General features: G+C 37.5%; 1 protein-coding gene and 1 long non-coding RNA gene across 5 annotated transcripts in view; one reads left to right on the forward strand and one right to left on the reverse strand.

Moving 5' to 3' along the window:
• The first annotated feature begins 127 nt into the window (after positions 1-127).
• Positions 128-14,432, forward strand: LOC111580805 (ATP-sensitive inward rectifier potassium channel 12-like). 4 transcript variants are annotated; one of them, XM_035956545.2, is made up of 3 exons: positions 128-469; positions 6,453-6,587; positions 8,622-14,432. In XM_035956545.2, the coding sequence occupies exons 2-3, from the start codon at positions 6,565-6,567 to the stop codon at positions 10,234-10,236; spliced, it is 1,638 nt and encodes a 545-aa protein (XP_035812438.1). In that variant the 5' UTR covers positions 128-469; positions 6,453-6,564; the 3' UTR covers positions 10,237-14,432. The 4 variants fall into 4 exon arrangements, with proteins under 4 accessions (XP_035812438.1, XP_035812437.1, XP_054860929.1 ...); XM_035956544.2 differs by having other exon boundaries at positions 6,456-6,587; XM_055004954.1 differs by lacking the exon at positions 128-469 and adding an exon at positions 476-802 and having other exon boundaries at positions 6,456-6,587.
• The window catches only part of LOC111580806 (uncharacterized), a 31,841-nt gene continuing 13,788 nt past the window's right edge, over positions 1,361-19,413 (reverse strand). Inside the window, exons 2-3 of the long non-coding RNA XR_002747197.3 lie at positions 4,623-4,745; positions 1,361-2,335 (exon numbers count right to left, since the gene is read on the reverse strand). This is a non-coding gene — a long non-coding RNA (uncharacterized LOC111580806). The remainder of the gene's footprint in view (positions 2,336-4,622; positions 4,746-19,413) is intronic.

The raw sequence follows: 19,413 nt of genomic DNA on the forward strand, positions 1-19,413 counted from the left end.
CTCCTCTCCTCTCCTCTCCTCTCCTCTCCTCTCCTCTCCTCTCCTCTCCTCTCCTCTCCTCTCCTCTCCTCTCCTCTCCTCTCCTCTCCTCTCCTCTCCTCTCCTCTCTATCCCTCCATCCCTCCCTCCCAAACCCATGCTCTGCAAAGGGGAGATTGACACAGCATTTTTGCTCAGGAGAGTGCGCACAGACAGGATTACAGTCGGGAAGGAGGCAGCGGAGGACAATAAAGGATTAAAAGAGAGAAACAACAAGGATAAAACAATGTGTGAGCGATGAAGGAGAACCTAGGAGGAGAAACTAAAAGAAAGGAAGAATGAAAGAAGGGATCACACATCACATGAATCCAAGGGTTGCGGGACCTTTGCCCTGGACAGTGAAAGTGGAATTCTGAAAAGTGAAGTGGCGGCACACGAGGAATTCAAATAACAACCAGAAAGAGACAGAAAGTAACAGCTAATTTGCAGGGTGAGTATGGTTTTTATTCAATCTACAAAAAGTGCTTTAGTTATCATGAGATGTGTACAGTAATAGTCTGTTCATTTAAGCATTTTATTTTGGCAGCTTTGCTCTCCAGATGACAGACATTGAGAGCATTTTTAGCTTTGCTTGCAAACAGTTTGCTCTTTTGTAGAGACGATGCCAAAATAAGCACTGCGTCAGACACACTCGTGCATCATGGAAACTGCTGTGTCGTGTATGATCAAGTGAACGGTCATATCACTTCGTCACAAACTGTGAAACTCTAAAGCACCGGCGGAGCTTAAAGGCACCACCTGGAAACTCAGAAAGGCAAATCAGGTATTAAATTCAGGTTAAAGCAGTCATGTTTAGTACCTGTTGATCATATTGAAATGAATGTGTTGTGACTGCACATTTCTTTTTCTATTTTAGTTTGAGAATAACTTGTATGCTACTCCCATGTTTTTGCACATTTTCAGTTAAATCAGAGGGAAATCTCTGCTTCTGCAGCCTTGAGAAAGTGAAAAGAAAGGCCTCATTGTATCTGAAAGAGTCAAGAGGAGGAACAGGAGACAAGGAATGCTGTAAATAAATTCTTAGCTTATGGCTTCAAAAAGTCCTGTGATTCCATTCTTTATAATAATACAAATACAACTTTATTCAAAGAAAACATATCAGATTCAAAACATCATAGTAGTACACAAAATGTACATCATCACTGAGAAACTTTAATATAAAGTCTTTTTGTTGTGTGCATGAGGCACAAATCAACTGTTTGCCTCGATTACATCAATCTGACCTCGTCTTGTCTCACACCAGACAGCCTCGATTGCTGTTTTATGGCCACCTTAAAAGCATTATCAATCAAAAATGGGAACAAATAAACACACTGAGACATTTTACCTCCAACAAAATGATTCATTATGCTTTGATAATAGCTACACAGTACGGAACCGTGAAGTAGGTCAAACATTGGACCATCATCTACGGACAGTCAGTAGACTATTAGTGAGCTGCTGCTAATGAGCTGTTCATTGTCTCTCTTTGTTTGTTTGTCCAGCAAACAAAGATTCAGGGTCGCATCCAGAACATTCAGATCTACAGATTGGAAAAAGAAGCAAAGTAAATGAAAAATTTCCTTATTAACCCTCGTGTCGTCCTGCGGGCCAAAATTGACCCGTTTTAAAGTTTGAAAATGTGGGGAAAAAAAAAACTCACAGTGAAACTTCTGATGTCCACAATTTCAACATTTTTGGGAAATCTTTGAACATTTTTTTGGTGGAAATTCCGCTGGATTTTGGTTGATTTTTATGTGAATGTTCTTAAAGAAAATATTAGAAGTTTTACTGATAAATATGGAATCATTTTAGATGTTTTTAGGAATTTTTTTGGAAGATTTTTACTCATTTCTTGAAAGTATTTTCAAGAATTTTCTTGCCAATTTTGGGGGATTTTTTTTAACTTTTAAGGAAATATTGGAGGTTTCTTCCTGAAGGTTTTTTCAAATTTTCAGAAATGTGGGGAATTTTTTTGCTGACTTTTTGGATTTTTTCAGAAAATGAAACAATACTTTTTGGTGCCCGTAAATGAGGACAACAGGAGGGTTAAGTGGGATGCAAATAAATGTAAATGTTAACAGTCTCTGGTCACTTACAGTGATTTAAATGCATGTATAACCAACTGATGTTCTGCAAAAGATTAAAATACGACAATATGGAAAGAAATTCTGAAACGAAGCCAAGCTGGAGGTTGTCTGGGATGTGCTGATAGCGGAGGAATAATTCTGTGCATGGCTGACTGCTGCTCTGTGGGCTGGTCGTGACAAACAGAGGTGAAACCAGGATATGTGTTGATAAGCTCTCAGCTTTCATACTAGAAGATGAAAACAGAAGGAGGAGAAGTGAACCTCAGCGGAACAAGTCAAGTAAAATCATTTTAGTAGCTAGAATTAGAAGAATATAAACATGATGACACATCAATGATGCTATCAGAATGTAAACACACATCAAATATGATTTTATGGTATTACAGCTATAGAGACAATAGTATAATTCTGTGATCTTCGTGTGAGTAGGTTTTTTTAAATCCTCTTGTCACTGTTCTTTATATGGCATAAAACAAGAGCAGTTGAGCTGAATAAAACTAGCATTAAGAATTTAGCTATTAAGTTCAAATATTGAGGTTAGCATCCTACTGTGTTACTTATGATGTGAAATTACTTTTACCAATTTAAATACCAGGCACTTAAAACCCTACAAAAATAACCGAAAATACAACTTTACCTGTCTAGGCTAAGATTTTAATAATAATGGAGACAAACTTGAGTGATTTTGACCCTACAAATATATAAATAAAACCCCAACAAACTCAAGAGTTGTCCGAATTGCCTATTAGCAAGTTTTCTTTCACCTATTTTTTAAAATACTTTTTCATCCTAGGCAGAAACACGTGTCCCTTTTACAGAGAGTTGTGCTCATTTCTACTTTTCAATGACCAGGATATGACTAAGATCACTCTAAATAATTACTCCACTAGATGTAAAATCTACCAGACCGTACATGGGCATAAAGCTCAGGGATTCACATCAAAAGTATTACTTCTTTTTGTGGCAGATGGTGTATCTCATCCAGGAGTCTAAGAAAAGCTTTGGCGGATGCTTCTGTATCTCAATTCGACTCTTATCAGCTGAGCCACATGTCGATGCCTTTCTTTCTTTTGGAATTAACAGACACAAAATCTCCAGAAGGTCACTAAACTCTCTGCCTTTGCAGGAGATTAAAAAAGAAAATGCTATTAGTCTGTTACAGACTTATGATATGAGAACAGTTAGTGATGCAGACAAACAGTTAAAGTCCTTTAATACTGTAAATCTGTATGTACAATATTACAGAGAAAGGACCCTTTTTAAAACCAATTTCTATTAAAAAAATAATATTAATTTAAAAATCAACTACTTTGGCTCTTACTCGGCTACCATTTTCTATGTGTAGTCACTCTGGTTTTGAGCAATAATTCTCTAACTACCCCATTGAACTGGTCATGCATCACATGTAACAGGCTATTAACACTGGAGGATAAATGGAGAAAAGTTCTCTTTTAATGACACATATAATAATAATAATAATAATAATAATAATAATAATAATAATAATAATAATAATAATAATAATAATAATAATAATAATAATAATATATGTTATTTGTAAGCATCTTTCTTGATACCCAAGGTCCCTTTATGAGAAAAACAAATACAACAGAACAGACAAAAACCATACATAAAGAAGAGGCAATTAGAGAGAATAAATAGTCGATGTAAAAGATAAATTACCAAAAGCATTTCTACCAAGTTTTTGTGCTGCAGTTTTGATGTATAATCAGCACAAAATATTGTTTTTTTTCTCATGTTGATTACAAATAATCATGATTAAAATCAATGTCTTAAAAAAAAAAACATCCTGGAATATCATTAGTACACAACATATCTACAGTTCATATACATAAACAGTAGGGTTGCAACTATAAATGATGATAATATGAATAATTCAGACAATATCTTGTCAATCAACTGGTTAAGCATTTAGTCTAAGTCACAGAGACACAGTGTTTTATGAATGAATTTTCTACTTCTCTCTACATTCCAAACCCCTTTGAGTAATGTAATTAAAAAATACTAACTCTGTCCACACAAACTAGTAATCCTGTTTAATTTTTTTGTTTAAATATATCTGTAATTAGTCAAATCTTGCTCCCAATGGAGTGCCAGTTCAATGCAAAACATGAAAGTTGTTGAAAACGCGCTATGAACCTGACGTTTTTATGGCATTCCTCTCCCTCTCATTTGCATTCTCGCTCAGTCACAGATCAGAAAAGTCTCCGTTAAGCGTCACCTCTAACAGCCCATTTAAACATCTTTAAAATGGAATGTAGATGTTGCGTTGCTGCCCTTCCACCCTCTGTCCCATCCCATCTCTCCCTCCCACTCTGACTCATGTCATCAGAGCACTTAATAGCGTATCCTATCCCCCCCACTCCGCTGAACCTCTGTGCCCCAAATGCCACCAGAGACGTGTTCCTATGGAAACTGGCTTCAGTTAAAGTCCCCAGTTTTACCTTGTCGTCATTAACTGGTTTGTATTGTGCGTGCTGCAACACTTTTCACCTGCACTCTGCCTCCGCTGGTCTCCCGTTCATTACAGGTTATCAGCCTTTTGCACTGAGAGGTAAACTTCACAGATGATGCTCTGCTGGCTGGTGGGTGTTGTTGGTTGGAAGCCAAGGACACCTGAAGACAGACACACACACCAGACACAAAAATATAATCTACACTTACAGCACACACACATACAGATACAGTGTGTATCACTGAACTACCGTTCAAAAGTTTAGGGCACTTAGAAATGTCCTTATGTTTGAAAGAAAAGCAATTTCTTAAATGGAGATGACATTAAATGAATCAGAAATCCATTCTAGACATTGTTAATGTGGTAAATGACTATTCTAGCTGGAAACGGCAGATTTTTAATGGAATATCTCCATAGAGGTACAGAGGAACATTTCCAGCAACCATCACTCCTGTGTTCTAATGCTACATTGTGTTAGCTAATGGCATTGAAAGGCTCATTGATGATTAGAAAACCCTTGTGCAGTTATGTTAGTACATGGATAAAAGTGTGAGTTTTCATGGAAAACATGAAATTGTCTGGGTGACCCCAAACTTTTGAACGGTAGTGTATATACTCTTATTTTGAAGAGGTGAAATTATTTCAAAACTGAGTGGATTCACTAGTTTGAAAAGATGGAATGTAAATATTGTATATATAGATAGGACCAAAGCAAAAAGTAGCAACCTCCTGCAGGCATCCACTTGTATTTGTCATCTGCTTTGTGTTACCAGTATTATAATATAATGAGCTTAAGCATAAATACAAATAAGGGGCATGATTTTCTTTGTATTTCTGGAAAGAGAGTTTTGTAATTTAAGACTTAATGCTTTTACTTGGTCACAGAGAGCCAGTTGTCAGAAAGAAATCAGACGGTATTTGAAAAGGTTTTTAGAAATATAAAGGAGCTAGATGTGTCATTTATTGGGTATGAGTACAAATACGAAAAAAACCCTGATCTATGACTACGTGAGAATGCAAATCTGGGTATGCTTGTTAGGTAGCTGAGATGTTGTTACAACAAATATGTTAACATTAGTGATATAAATCAGCATCAGTAATTTACATATCAGATCATGTATATGGAGCTGTAGAAATTACACATGTACAAAAATAGTCCACTGACGACAACAGGCTGTAATATTAACGGATTTATACATCTTCAGTAACTTCAAAGACAAAAACAGAAAACAAAGGGGATTTTTCTCACTTTTCAGTTTTGTGAGGTGTGAAAAAAATCACCAGAAACAGAAACAGAGCTGTCAACCACAGCATATAAATAAATCATGTTATAATAAAATGGATTGTACTACACTACTTTCCTTAATGTCTGGCTCAAGCTTGACAGACTGTAAATACATCTGCAACACCTGGTTAAAGAGGCTCATCAAGGTATCTGCACACTCTACCTAGAATTATGTCATGGAGATGAAACTGCAGAGTTCTACAACTGTGGAGCTACACAACAACATGTAACATCTCCTGTGTGAAAAGACAACGCCTTCATGGCTACATACATTCTCAAGAGTCACGGCTTCTCATGATGTTTACCAGAATCAGGTCAGGATTGTGTCTCAATCCACATTTTCTCTCACTAAAACATTATGCAAGAGCCAAACTAGGCCCAAAGTGTAACATTTAAGAATATGGAAAAATTAAATGTGATGAAAAAAACAAGACATGTCATGTATTGTATGTTTTCATAGTATGTATCTGCACCCAACCAGCAACTCCCAGCACCTTTTCCCCATTTCAGATGCTCACAATCAGAAGTTCTTACTTCATAATCAGCCATCACTGCCTGCTTTTGTTTCTCTTTGTTTCTCCAGCAGTGGTCTTCTCAGTGGCCTAAGCACCATCCTCACTGTGGAGATCTGATGTTTGCTAGCAGAGCAGAGTCTGGCCTCCCACCGTGGCCCTTTACCAGTGACCACTGGTGCCATGGGAACAAGTAGATCCAACAGGTGAGGGATTTATAGCAATACGGAATGACATTTTAATGTGACATATAAAATTAGCTCTTTGACTTATTAAGTGGTCATGGTGGGTTTTTTAAAAAGTCTGAACTTACTCGCGATTTGGAGCCTGAGTTAATTAAATTTCCACAGCATGCACCATGCAGTATTCCTGAGAATACACGTGATTGTCAGCATGCAACAGCAACACTATTAATTCTTCAGAATTCTCATGAAAATGTATTGTTTTAAACAATAATTTTTATTTGCATTGGTGTGGATTTCACCTGGGATGCAGATATGTGCCTATTAATAAAAAAAATGTAAGAAACCAAAGACTTTTATTTTTTTTTTAAAGTTTGAAAATGTGAAGAAAAAAAAATCACAGTTAAACTTCTGATTTCCACATGTTCAACATTTTTGGGAAATTTTTGAACATTTTTCGGTGGAAATAAGAAATGTTAAAAATGTTTCTTAAGAACACTGACAAAGAAAATATTAGAAGTTTTACTGATATATTTGTAATCACTTTAGATATTTTTACAAATTTTTGGAAGATTTTTACTCATTTTTTGAAAATATTTACAAGAATTTTTGTGCCAAATTTGGGGGATTTTTTTTTAAGGTAAATTTTGAAGGAATTATTGGAATTTTTTTCCTGAAGGTTTTGCAAATTTTCAGAAATTTGGGGAACTTTTTTGCTGAATTTCTAGATTTTTTTTCAGACAAGGAAACAATATTTTTTGTTGCCTGTAAATGAAGACAACAGTAGGGTTAAGCAAACTATACACGTTTATTGTAATTCTAAAAAAATTAATAAGTTGAAGATAAAACCTTGCATGGTGTCATTAAATACAGTTACTATACATGAAAAATGAGGTGATTCTGAAGGGGTCAGGTGGAGACTTTGCACAGATGGGGTTTGCTTTTACACGGAATAACCTGCTTTTCTTATGTCCTTTGCTCTGATGAAAATGGGCCTCTTAGTTTGGCTCGGAGAGGTGAGTCAGGACCAGCTCAGAGATATTTACAGCAGATCATTAGAAAGGCCAAGGCCGTCCTACACTGTCCTGACCAGCTGCACACAGAGAGCTCTTGCCCTCAGGCAGCTCTAATAGATAGCCTGCAATGAAGGAAAGTGCGTCTTGATGCGTAAATATGCTGAAAATATTCTGTTCTGTAGCTGTCAGAAACGCCATAGTTAAATCACCTAACTTCTGATCTAGTCTCTGTTTAACTGAGTGCTTGTTCCAGGTGTGGTTGATTGTATGGATTCATTCTGTGTAGCTATTCCAACTGTCTTACTGCATCCTCTGTTTGGAAATGGAGTTATTTAACAGATTAATTTGCCACTGGGTTAAAGCAGATCTCTCAAGTGCCAGTGGGTTAATAAATGAGACTCCGGATCCCCATATGATGAAGCAACATATATGTGCGTCCGTGTCAAAATGGGTTGTCTGACTGACACTGATTCAGATATAATCCAATAATCTGTGATGACAGCAATCCTTCTCACATGGCTAAACTGAACTCACCTTCCTAGCTGGTAATCCTCTATGTAAAGGAGAGACACGGGTTAGTTTGGTTGTTACACTCATTTGACTGGGATTTTGGACAATTTAAGTAAATTGTGACGATCAGTAAAATGTAACTTTATTCTCTGGAGTCACATCTCTTTAAAGTGTGTCGCAGCCTGATTGGGACTCGGTATTGCCTGTGTAATTTGTATCCCTAATGAGTCATGTATTATCGTCCTATATCTCTGTCTATGAGAGGGTGTATAGTCTTTCTCTACACTGGAAAGTACAGAAGGATCAATAAGATTAATAGCTCTGTAAGCTGTCTTCTGTTGTTTGTTCCTCTTTTCCATTCTGTACACACAACAGTGGGAATCATTTTTATCTGTCCTCACACCGATCTGTTACACATCTAATCTATTTTCATAAATATTCAGTCTTCAGTAATGTCAATATGACATGTGGCTTTAAAGTTAACTTTTTTCTTTTTTTTTAACCAAATTTTTAATCCTAATCCCTCTGGCAGGTACAGCATTGTGTCAGACATCTTACCAGAGGAGGAACGTCAGAAGATCTCTAGCTTAGGACTCCGTAACGGCCACAGTTCACCCAACATCAGAGTACGCTCATCCTGTGACTCAGAAGACAGTAGGAGGAGGTCGGGAGCCTCCGCTGTCCTGCCCGGCACAAGGGGACAAGGAGGGATGAACAACTACAACGGGAAGATTCTGACAAGGGGCTCCACCCAAGTACGGAGCCGGTTTGTGAAGAAAAATGGACAATGCAATGTTGTGTTCACCAACTTGGAGGAAAGAAGGCAGCGGTACCTAGCTGACATCTTCACTACCTGCGTGGACATCCGCTGGAGATACCTGCTGCTTATATTCTGCTGCAGCTTCATGGTCTCCTGGCTGCTTTTTGGTATCATCTTCTACAGTGTCTCCCTGGCACATGGAGACTTTGCAGAGCACCCTACGCTCAAGGGTGATGGCTTGGCAGTGGGAGGGCTGCATGGACCCACCTCTGGACAGCTGGGGCCGACACAAAGGATGCCCTGCATCCTTCACGTCCAGGGGTTTGTTGGAGCGCTCCTTTTCTCTATGGAGACCCAGACCACTATTGGTTACGGCTGGCGCTGTGTTACCGAGGAGTGCCCTGTTGCCGTGATAACAGTGGTGATACAGTCCATTATAGGATGCATCATTGACTCTTTCATGATTGGCACCATCATGGCCAAGATGGCTCGGCCAAAGAAAAGAAACCAAACCCTCATGTTCTCCAAAAACGCCGTCATTGCTCTGCGTGACGGCAAGCTGTGCCTCATGTGGAGGGTGGGCAACCTGCGGAGGAGCCACATCGTGGAGGCTCATGTCCGTGCACAGCTCATACGTTCATATACCACCGCTGAGGGTGAGTTCATCCCCTTAGAGCAGATGGACCTTAATGTGGGCTATGATGAGGGCACAGACAGGCTGTTTCTAGTATCTCCACTGGTTATAGTCCACGAGATAGATAAAGACAGCCCCCTGTATACTTTAAGTCGAGCTGATCTGGAGGCAGATGACTTTGAAATCGTTGTGATCTTGGAGGGGATGGTGGAGGCTACAGCCATGACCACCCAGTTCCGTAGCTCCTATCTTGCCAGAGAGGTCTTCTGGGGTCACAGGTTTGAGCCTGTGATCTACGAGGACCGGGACCGCTACAAGGTAGACTATGCTCGTTTCCACATGACCTATGAGGTACCATCAACGCCACATCTCAGCGCCAAAGAGCTCGATGAAGCCGCGAGCCGGCCCTCTTCTGCTGCTTCTCCGGCATCTGCATGTAGATCCACAAAAGACTTGCTCCCCAGGTCGCTGAGCGCCTTCTGCTACGAGAACGAGGTGGCACTGAGCTGTGGGGAGGAAGAAGATGACATATTTGACTCCTCTCAGATTGTAGGGAAGGAGAGAGCAGAGGAAAGAAGGACCTCAGTTTCTGTTGACTTCCAAAACATGTTTCATGACACGGCAACCATGACCTCAGGCAGCCATAATGTCATGTGTGTTCTGGACATGGACAACAACCAGATGGAGTTTGACATCCTACAGACTGCCATTCCTCTGGATCCAGTGACCTATAAGAGTGAGCAAGAGATCTGAAGAGTGGAAGAGGGGTTGGGTCTACCTCGTCCTTCCTCTTTCACCCAGAAAGTTGGACCTGAAAAGGGATTTCTTGGTGATGTCTTCAGCTTTGGTCTGCATGTACTAGAGCTGAAGCCCCTTTTTTTGCCTTTCCAGTGTTGTTTTATACTCATATTTGTTAGTTTTTCTTCTTGCTGTGATTAGTCATGAGGAAAATTCTCCGAAATAGCTTTCCACAAAGAGCGGAACAACAAACCACAGTGATTCTGCAGGCAGTGACAGGCTTTGGGCTCTCATTTGTTATGATTTCATAACCAAAGGAAAGAAGAACAGCAAAGCTCCAGAAACTTGAGTCATGTTCTAGATTGTATGTATATTTTTAGTAGTTCTAAATGATCTATATCTGAGAAATATATATTTTTTCTGTGAATGTGAACAATATATTTTCTGAAAGGAACAGCAATTCTGATGTGATACTATTCTTTTTTTTTTTTTTAAAAGAAGATTGAACTCAAGACTTAAATGGTTAGTTCTAAACAAGAAAACGTTGGACTATTTATGCTTGATAATATCTATGTTCTTCATGGACTTCAATAGTCATCATTCCCACTATAGTTCCTTGCTATTTTCAAATTTGTGACACTGTCCGTTTGGTTGAATCTTTTTCTGAAAAATACAAAAAAAAAAAACCTCCTGTTTCTCAAGGTATTTAATATACTTTAGTAAAAATCTGTTGTTGATTTTGCTGTGCAGTACCAACTAAACCATTCCAAGTGCAATCATGATGTGTAACAGAAAGGCTGAATGTAATTACGATTCCTTAAGACGATAACTTTTATCAAATGTTTAGATTCATTGCAAATTAGAGAGCCATCACTGCAGTTTAAATCATATGTTAAACCAGATTTTGTGAATTTTAAGCGAATGTGTTGAAAATAATTCAGTTTGATTAGTCTTTTTAGGTCCTAAAAAGAATCTAACTTTATTTACTGTAGGTAAAGTAGACGTTATGTTTACTTGATGGATCACTTTAAAACTTCTCTTTCTTGGTTTGTTTCTTGTGGAGGTTGTGGCCTGTGATAACAGAAACATTACTGAGAAGTGGCTTTAATTTTTTTTTTTTTTGCTGTTGCTGTTCGCCAAATGTCTGGAGTTGGAAAGAGAAGAACACACAGCACCTCTGATTTATTATTTGGAAAGTGGAACAAACATGCTGCCTAAGTGTACTGTGATAGTAGGAAGGTGTGAAGCCACTGTGAAGCACAACAGGAAACAAAGGGATGGAGGTTGTTAAAGCAGTCTGTGGAAACGTGCAATAAGTCATTGGGCCTGGACGGAGGAGCGGTTCATGTGAAACTGTACGTCGTGAATGGATTTGCCCTCTTTTTGCAGGGGCAGCGTGCTGAAAGAAGCAAATGGTATCAAACATAACAGAAATGCACAGGAAATGCTGACTGAATCTGGAATATTTTTCTGATGTATAATCAAATATGGCAAATCTTACCTGTCTGGTGCTTTAGTCAGACTGAAAACAACAAATGTTTAATGCTGTTATGATAAATGAATGCATTTCCCTGTAACTTTTAGATAGAACCAGTATACCTGCTGCAACTCAATTTAAAAGACTTTTTTTCCTTCTATTTTCTCATTTTGATTTCATTATTTTTTGCTGATTATATGGCTCTAACAGGTGTGTTATTTTGTCTGTATTATTGTGGCTGTGTGAGGCAGAGAGACTGACTACAAATCATGTGCATTTGAACAATTCAACAGTACTCAATTTCTAAATTTTAGCTGTATAATTTTCATTGCAAATACCCAGTAATACATTAAACATATGCAAACAGTTTTCTTGTCAAACTTACACTGCCAGCCAAAAATTAATATTATATTAGGGTTCACTCTCAAGCAACACATCTGTTAATATATTATAAATACCTGTAAATGACCTTGGTGTTGATCTCTGTAATTTATCTGACTGATCACAGTTTTTTGATACCTGGGTCAATATATAATTGAAGGACTTTTGAAGTCCATGAGATATATCTTGAATACATTTTTATTAAAAGTTAAAAAAACTAATGTTTTTTTATGTTCACTATGATCATGTCTTTACAAATTCCATAATTATTTATTATGGAAACAATCACTTATTAATAAAAATGACTGGATATCACTAAAATGTCAACTAAATAACCATCTGAGTTTAAAAACAACCACTTTCTAATTAGCTAAACAATAATAAAATGAGCTTATTCAAAAATTGTTTTGATTGTGTTCTTTTTATTAAGTTGAGATAATCATGACAGATTTTTCTTTTTTGGCAATATATCAAATTTTATACGGAAAATAACAAATTGCATCTGTGTCCAAGAAATCACTTTCAGCTAAATTACTCATTGCAAAAACACCTCTCAAGGAAGTGTGTTAATTCCAGATCACATGACCTGCTCCACATGATGTCATTTCCTCCTGAAGAAAAGACTGGCCAGACTCCAAGGCTTTCTGAGTTATTTAATATAAAGTAGTGTGTGAGTCAAGTGTGGATTTATGGCATGTCAACAGGTTTACTACAATATCTTTATAAATAACTTTCAGTTTCAATTTTACTCAATTGTATATATAATATTTTAGAAGAATCTTTGTGTAAAAATGCCATGTGGTGTTTGGTTATAGGCGGCCATGTTGATTTTAGACCTGAAAACAGCAAAAATGTCAACTATATTAGAAAAAGTCCCACAATTATATATTGACCCACTTAATTTCAGTTCATTTTACCTCCTCACAGTATCTTAAGTGTCCCAAACACTGAGCTATTTATATGTAAATTCCTATAGAAATTCTCTGTAACATTCAATTGTTTAAAGGTCCCATATAGTGAAAATCATTTTTATTGTATTTAGTTGTTATTACAAACTTGCATGTGTACAGTAAATGCTGTTAAGATGTGAAGACATTTTCTTCTGACATTCCTCACTGCACTCACTACTAACCAACAGTTGTCCAGCTATGTGCTGTCAATCACAGCATGTTCTTCCTGAAGGGGGCGGGAACAGCAGCAACTCATTGGTTTTCAGAGCAAAATATCCTGTTTGAACAGCCGTAAAACCAGAAGGTACACAATCATGGTGGAATGAACCACCTTTGGCGGTATTTTGAGATGAAAAACACACTTTGGGCACATATGAGAAGACCCACAATATGGGACCTTTAATGCTCAGACACTCATTTGCCTTATTGTGACTGTACAGTTATGGCAGGATCAGATTTCATTGGGCTGACAACATGCTAACTCTGATGAGATTCTGATTAAAATATCACACAGACTGGTTTCCTGCCAGAAAGCTGCAACCAATAAAGAACAAAAGCAGTCCTGAAGAGATCTGGAGCCTATCCCAGCTGACATTGGGCAGGCTAACACAAATACATCACAGGGTTAACACAAATACAAAGACTATCATAGCTCCTCACATTCCCACCTACAGCTCTACTGCTCTCCCATGCATGTGTTTGGACTGTAGGAAGAAACTGCACAGAAATCCAAAACAGAAATGTGAAATAAGTGAAGCTGCTAACTTAAGTATGTCAGATTTATTTTCGATCCCTTCCACAAAGTAAAATTAAGACTAAAAATAAGATTCCAGAGCCTTATTGTGCATTCTGTCTCTATGATGTGGTTCAGTGGTTTCATTTCAGAGCCATATGATTAGTTTCACCTGCTTGGTGCTCTGACCATTTGGTGGTGCTTTATTAGATTGAAAGATCTAATGTTACTATTAAAGAGAAACAAATATGCAGTATTTCTACATTTGTTTAATATGTTTTCTGCTCCAGGTGACTATTTAAATCAATAAAATGTCTACATCTTATCTCTTTTTATTGTTATTATGTAATTTTAGATTATTCCTAATGTCTTTACTTTTAATTTACTGAAGATTAAATCAAAATGTGAAAATATACGTTTTGACTGGCAGTGTATAAAAGGCTGTATGTGGATTGTATACTTCACCATAAACACAGAAGGGAGCTAATTTAGCAACAGATTAAGTATGTTGATTCTTCTTGCTTTGTATAATCTACTGATTTTCCCACCCCTGCTTGGCTATAACACACACTGAGCTAACTATTGTCCTAACCGAAGTAAGATGAAGAGACAAAAGCACTTTATTCTTCCTTGTACACCTTTTGATGTTGCAAATAAACACTTATATATGTTTGGTTGTTTCGCCTTGTCAAAACTTTAAAAAAAAAAAAACAAACATGAAATAAATGATGTGTGCAATGCTGTTCTGAGTCCACAGACGCAAACAGAAGCTTTGTTAAAGCTCATCTGTACAGTTTGTCGTTCCTATCCAGAGCCACTAGATGCCTCTGGAGTCATTTCAATGAAAGTGTCAGAAAACACTGAACCATGTGTTCCCTCTAGTGGTGAACTGCATGTTTCAATGAAGGAATTAATTTTCAGCCTCAGTTTGCTTTGAAACTAAGGCTGAACCTTAATTCCTGACAGTTTGGAGGGAAAAAAAACAATAAAATTTAAATATCCCACATGGAAAAAACTTGAAAAAAACCTGAAAAAAAATTTGGGGAGGGGGGAAGGCTAACTTTATTTTACCAGATAAGATCACTTGAGAATAATTTCTCATTTACAATGAGGACCCGGCAAGAGGCCCCAGCAGGAAGAAAGATAACAAATAAACAAACTGGGTGTGTCATTTCACAGGAGATGCCGCAGAAACATCATCATGAGCAGTTCGAAAAGGGACTCAAATTTCAGCATATCGTCACCTTCCTAAAATAATAGTTCAGTAATAATAATAATTCAGTGTGGTGTGGTTCAATTTTTTGTGTTTCCTGAAAAGCCTGAAAAAATTACTTCAGCTATTATTTTATAAGGGTGTTGATATTTCAGTTTTTCTTGTAAAGGAAAAGTGCTTCTTTTAACCCTCCTGTTGTTCTCAATTACGGGCACCAAAAAATATTGTTTCCTTGTCTGAAAAAAATCCAAAAATTCTGAAAAAAAAAAAAAATCCCCAAATTTCTGAAAATTTGCAAAACCTTCACAAAGAAAATTCCAATAATTCCTTCAAAGATCCCCTTAACAGTTTTTTTTTTTTAAAATCCCCCACATTTGGCAAGGAAATTCTTGTAAACATTTTCCCAAAAAATGGTAAAAATCTTCCAAAAAATCCTAAAAATATCTAAAGTGATTACATATATATCAGTAAAACTTCTACTATTTTCTTTAAGAACATTCACAAAAAAAATCAACCAAAATCCAGCAAAATTCACTAGATTTTGGTTAATTTTTATGTGAATGTTCTTAAGAAACATTTTTAACATTTCTTTTTTTCCACCAAAAAAATGTTCAAAGATTTCCCAAAAATGTTGAAAATGTGGACATCAGAAGTTTCACTGTGAAAATATATTTTTTCCCACATTTTCAAACTTTAAAACGGGTCAATTTTGACCCGATGAACAACACGAGGGTTAATACAAAAAATGTATTTTTTGAACCTTAACGTACATGTTGGTGGAAGTTGTGTTCTGAGTTTGAAGAGAGGACATGAGATATCCTCGGATTAATAGGAGCATTTCTATCATTTTTACTGGTGCATAAAACAAGTTTGACAAGAAAAATTTAATTTAACCAGAAGCAGGGGAAATACAAAACAGAACCGGAGACCATCTTGTGATCTTGGGGTCGCACCAGCTGCCATGCCTGTCAGCATGTTGGCATTTCAACCCATGACGACTGCTTAGTACTTCACTTCTAGCATCAAACTCACACTTTATTACACTCAACCACACAATAAAGGTTTAGTGTCTGCATCTTGCATGACTGTGACTTTATTATGTTGACAAAAATCTGTCCAGAGGCATATGCATGGGTACAAATTTAAGGAAAAAACAACACAAAGTACCTTAGTAAGGCCTTGCCATGTGCTGTAAGGACAGCTTTGGTGCTCCTAGGCATTGATTTCCTAAATCTCTGGAACTCTACTGGAGGGATAAACATCCTTCTTTCACAAGATATTCATTGATCTTTGTAATGAGGATTTATAGACTCTATCGTTGCCTTAATATCGCTATTATCTGCTCTTGCTGCGGCTCTGATCACATTCTGTACTGATATTCTCAGTCATTTGAGGAAAAGTTGTTTTTCTCTTTCACTTTGCATATCGCACTAATGCACAAGTATCAAATCCATCAAATGCCAACCACAGCTTCTGACCCTATTTACTGATGTCTCTCTTAGATCTAAATGCAGATGCCAGCAGTCTTTGTGACTGAAGCTCCTGCCATTTGTTCCACAGTAATGGACAATTTTCAAGGTCACTCAGATCCTTTCTTCTTGCCGCCTTGATATCAAGTCAGAATCAATTGGGCTTGCTCAGTATTTTTTTTACATAATACAAAGGATGATTGGATGTTAATGTTGTGATTCTCCATTCATGTACTTCTTTTAATTTGTCACCAGTCTCTAGAAACACCTGCCAATGTACTCAAAACTGTCTTTGTGGTAGTTTCAGTAGGTGTCTACAGGAAGACGTTTACCATGATGACACACAAGGTGAAAATAATATCAATTACTGCAGCAACTAATGAATGGCTACCATGTGGTGTTTTCATCTGCTAGAAGACACATCATGAGCGAAATAAACAGCCAACATCATGGCTGATCATTTCCACCTTGAAACTGCAGTGTGCTGATGACATTGTCAAAAACACAGAATCAGACTTCCAGGGTTTCATATGTCACAAACCTGAAGAACCATTTCTCTGAACTTGCAAGGTGAGCCTTTCTGCATCATTCTTGTTCCTCTTCCTCAGTTTCCAATTTGAACTTTGAGGCCTGATTTGCTTGCCATTGTATAGCACAACATAGTTTGGTGGGTAAATAGAAAGGCAGGGACTTCATAGATCTCTGATTAAGTTATGGCAGCTTTTTACAGCTTAAACCAGATGTGTCCAGAAGTCAGCACATTCTGAGTCTTACTGGACTGCACAAAATTAATGTTTCAAGTAATTTAAACCCGTAGAAAATCTAATATCATACAAATAAGCCACAGTATGTTGCTGTGACTCGGTCTGACCCAAAAACTTAGAAGTTCATTTTAAACGTGGTGCAGGCAGGACTCTGGAGAAGGTAAGAAAACACCAGAATTTCAGAAAACAGTCCTCTACCTGTAGCCCGTCGCCCTCTGTATCCTGTCCTAAAGTGTTGTGGCATTTTAAGATTGAACAAATGATAAAGTAAGATGAATAGGATGTATAAATCAAATTTAGGAGCTAACAAAGCTAAGATCGGAAGACGTAACATGTCAACTGAAGTTATGAGTACAGTGAATAATCCTGTGGAAAGCAGCAACCCAAGTGAAGCCTATGGAGCCCATATAAGGCATGAGACAGGAAGTTCATGCCCTCTCCACGTCTGCTCTCGGGAGTTGAAACCTAGGTTATGCTGAGCCAAGCAGAAATAATGCCAACCTAGCAGAAATAAAAAAGAAGAGGTGGTCTAACTTTTGGTAAGATTACATCATATACATTTTGATTGGGTCTTAAGATGATGGGTTGTGGCTTTCCAGAACGGAAGAGGAGTGTGTAAAAGGAATTTGTATAGGTATCAAAGATGATGTAACACTTTGTGTAGTTAGTTAAACTCTCGAGATTTTGCTCATGTTTGTTCTTAGGGCCTCTGTATTGAATAAACATTATTCACATAAGACTCTGAAGACTGCTTGGAGACGCTTTCTTGAAACTTTTTGAAGACTCAAGTTTTGATCCAGAATTGATTTTTGACTATGTGTGACAAAGCTGTCTGATCATCACTGGCCCTTATCAGGTGGACTGAGTCACAACAAAAGTCCAGGAATACGCATGGGCTTCACGCTCTATTGCAGCTTAAGGTCAACTGTACACAAGAACACAAACAGGAAGTTGAATTCCCAACATCTACAGCCATGAGTCTTTGGCTGCAGTTGCCAGAAAGTTCTATTAGCAACATTCAGCTTAGCCACTTTCTGCTTGCATGGTAAATCCACCTACACAACCCAGCTAATCACCACAATACATTTAAATACTGCAGGGAAATTAAGTCATCAGTTTACCTGTCCATAGACCTGCACTACGAAACAGGATTTGGGGTTATTGAGGTGCTTTCAGGTTCAACCTGCTCTGGGGCACACATAACCTGCCCCAGAGCAGGCTTTTGTCCAGATAACAGATTTCCATGTGTCAAAACAACAGTTTTCTTGGGAAAATTGCATCACCATTGCTAGAAGATTCCATGGAGCTGGTCGGCAGATAGTAAAGACAAGAGTTTTTAAAGAGTTTTTCTGTGTCTTTGTAAAATTATATAATCCTTAAACAGAAACCGAATAAAACACTGATGCCTTATGTCCTACTTCTTGACTTTATAAGCGCATATCAGATTGAAAGATATCTTTCTGTTTTATCTTTACTTGCTCCCAAAACCGCTAGAGTGTCAGCTGAAAGAACTGCATTATACGACATATGAGGCTGAATGTGAGATTACTGAATTCATCTTCCACATCACCATGAAAGTTGTTTGATTACTGATAATTAATTCTGGAAGTTATTTGTCTTTTTCGTGAGTAGCATGAAGGGACAAGATGTGTAAATTCATTCTACAATCTTGAATCTTGAATAACAAACCATCATCTAAGCAAATTATACATAAAGAGAGAGTGATATCAAAGCCAGTTAATCAGCTTTTGCTTGCTTTCTTCCCACTCTTGGCTCCGGATATAACACTTAACAAATTAACTCCAGTTCTAGGAGAGCCCTTTGACATTACTAAAAGTTGTTTTATTGCATTCAATGCCCGACTATCTCTTAGACCAGAGGTGTCAAATTAATTTTAGTTCAGGGGCCACATTCAGCCTAATTTGATCTTCAGTGGGCCAGACCAGTAAAAAATTATCATGAAAACCTATAAATAACCACGACTCCAGATTTTTGGTTTGTTTTAGTGCAAAAAAAGACATATTCAAGGAATTATCTTTTTACAAAACATGTTGAACAACCTGAAATTTCTTAAGATAAATGGATTCAATTTCAACAACATTATGCCTCAGTTTATTATTTGCACATTACAATTTACAGATCACAGAGTGTCTGCAAAGACACAAAACATTCAGTCACAGGTATCTGGAACTGAACAATCTGGTA

The sequence above is a fragment of the Amphiprion ocellaris genome, chromosome 19 (genome assembly GCF_022539595.1).
Source record: "Amphiprion ocellaris isolate individual 3 ecotype Okinawa chromosome 19, ASM2253959v1, whole genome shotgun sequence".
Taxonomy (NCBI): Eukaryota; Metazoa; Chordata; class Actinopteri; family Pomacentridae; genus Amphiprion; species Amphiprion ocellaris.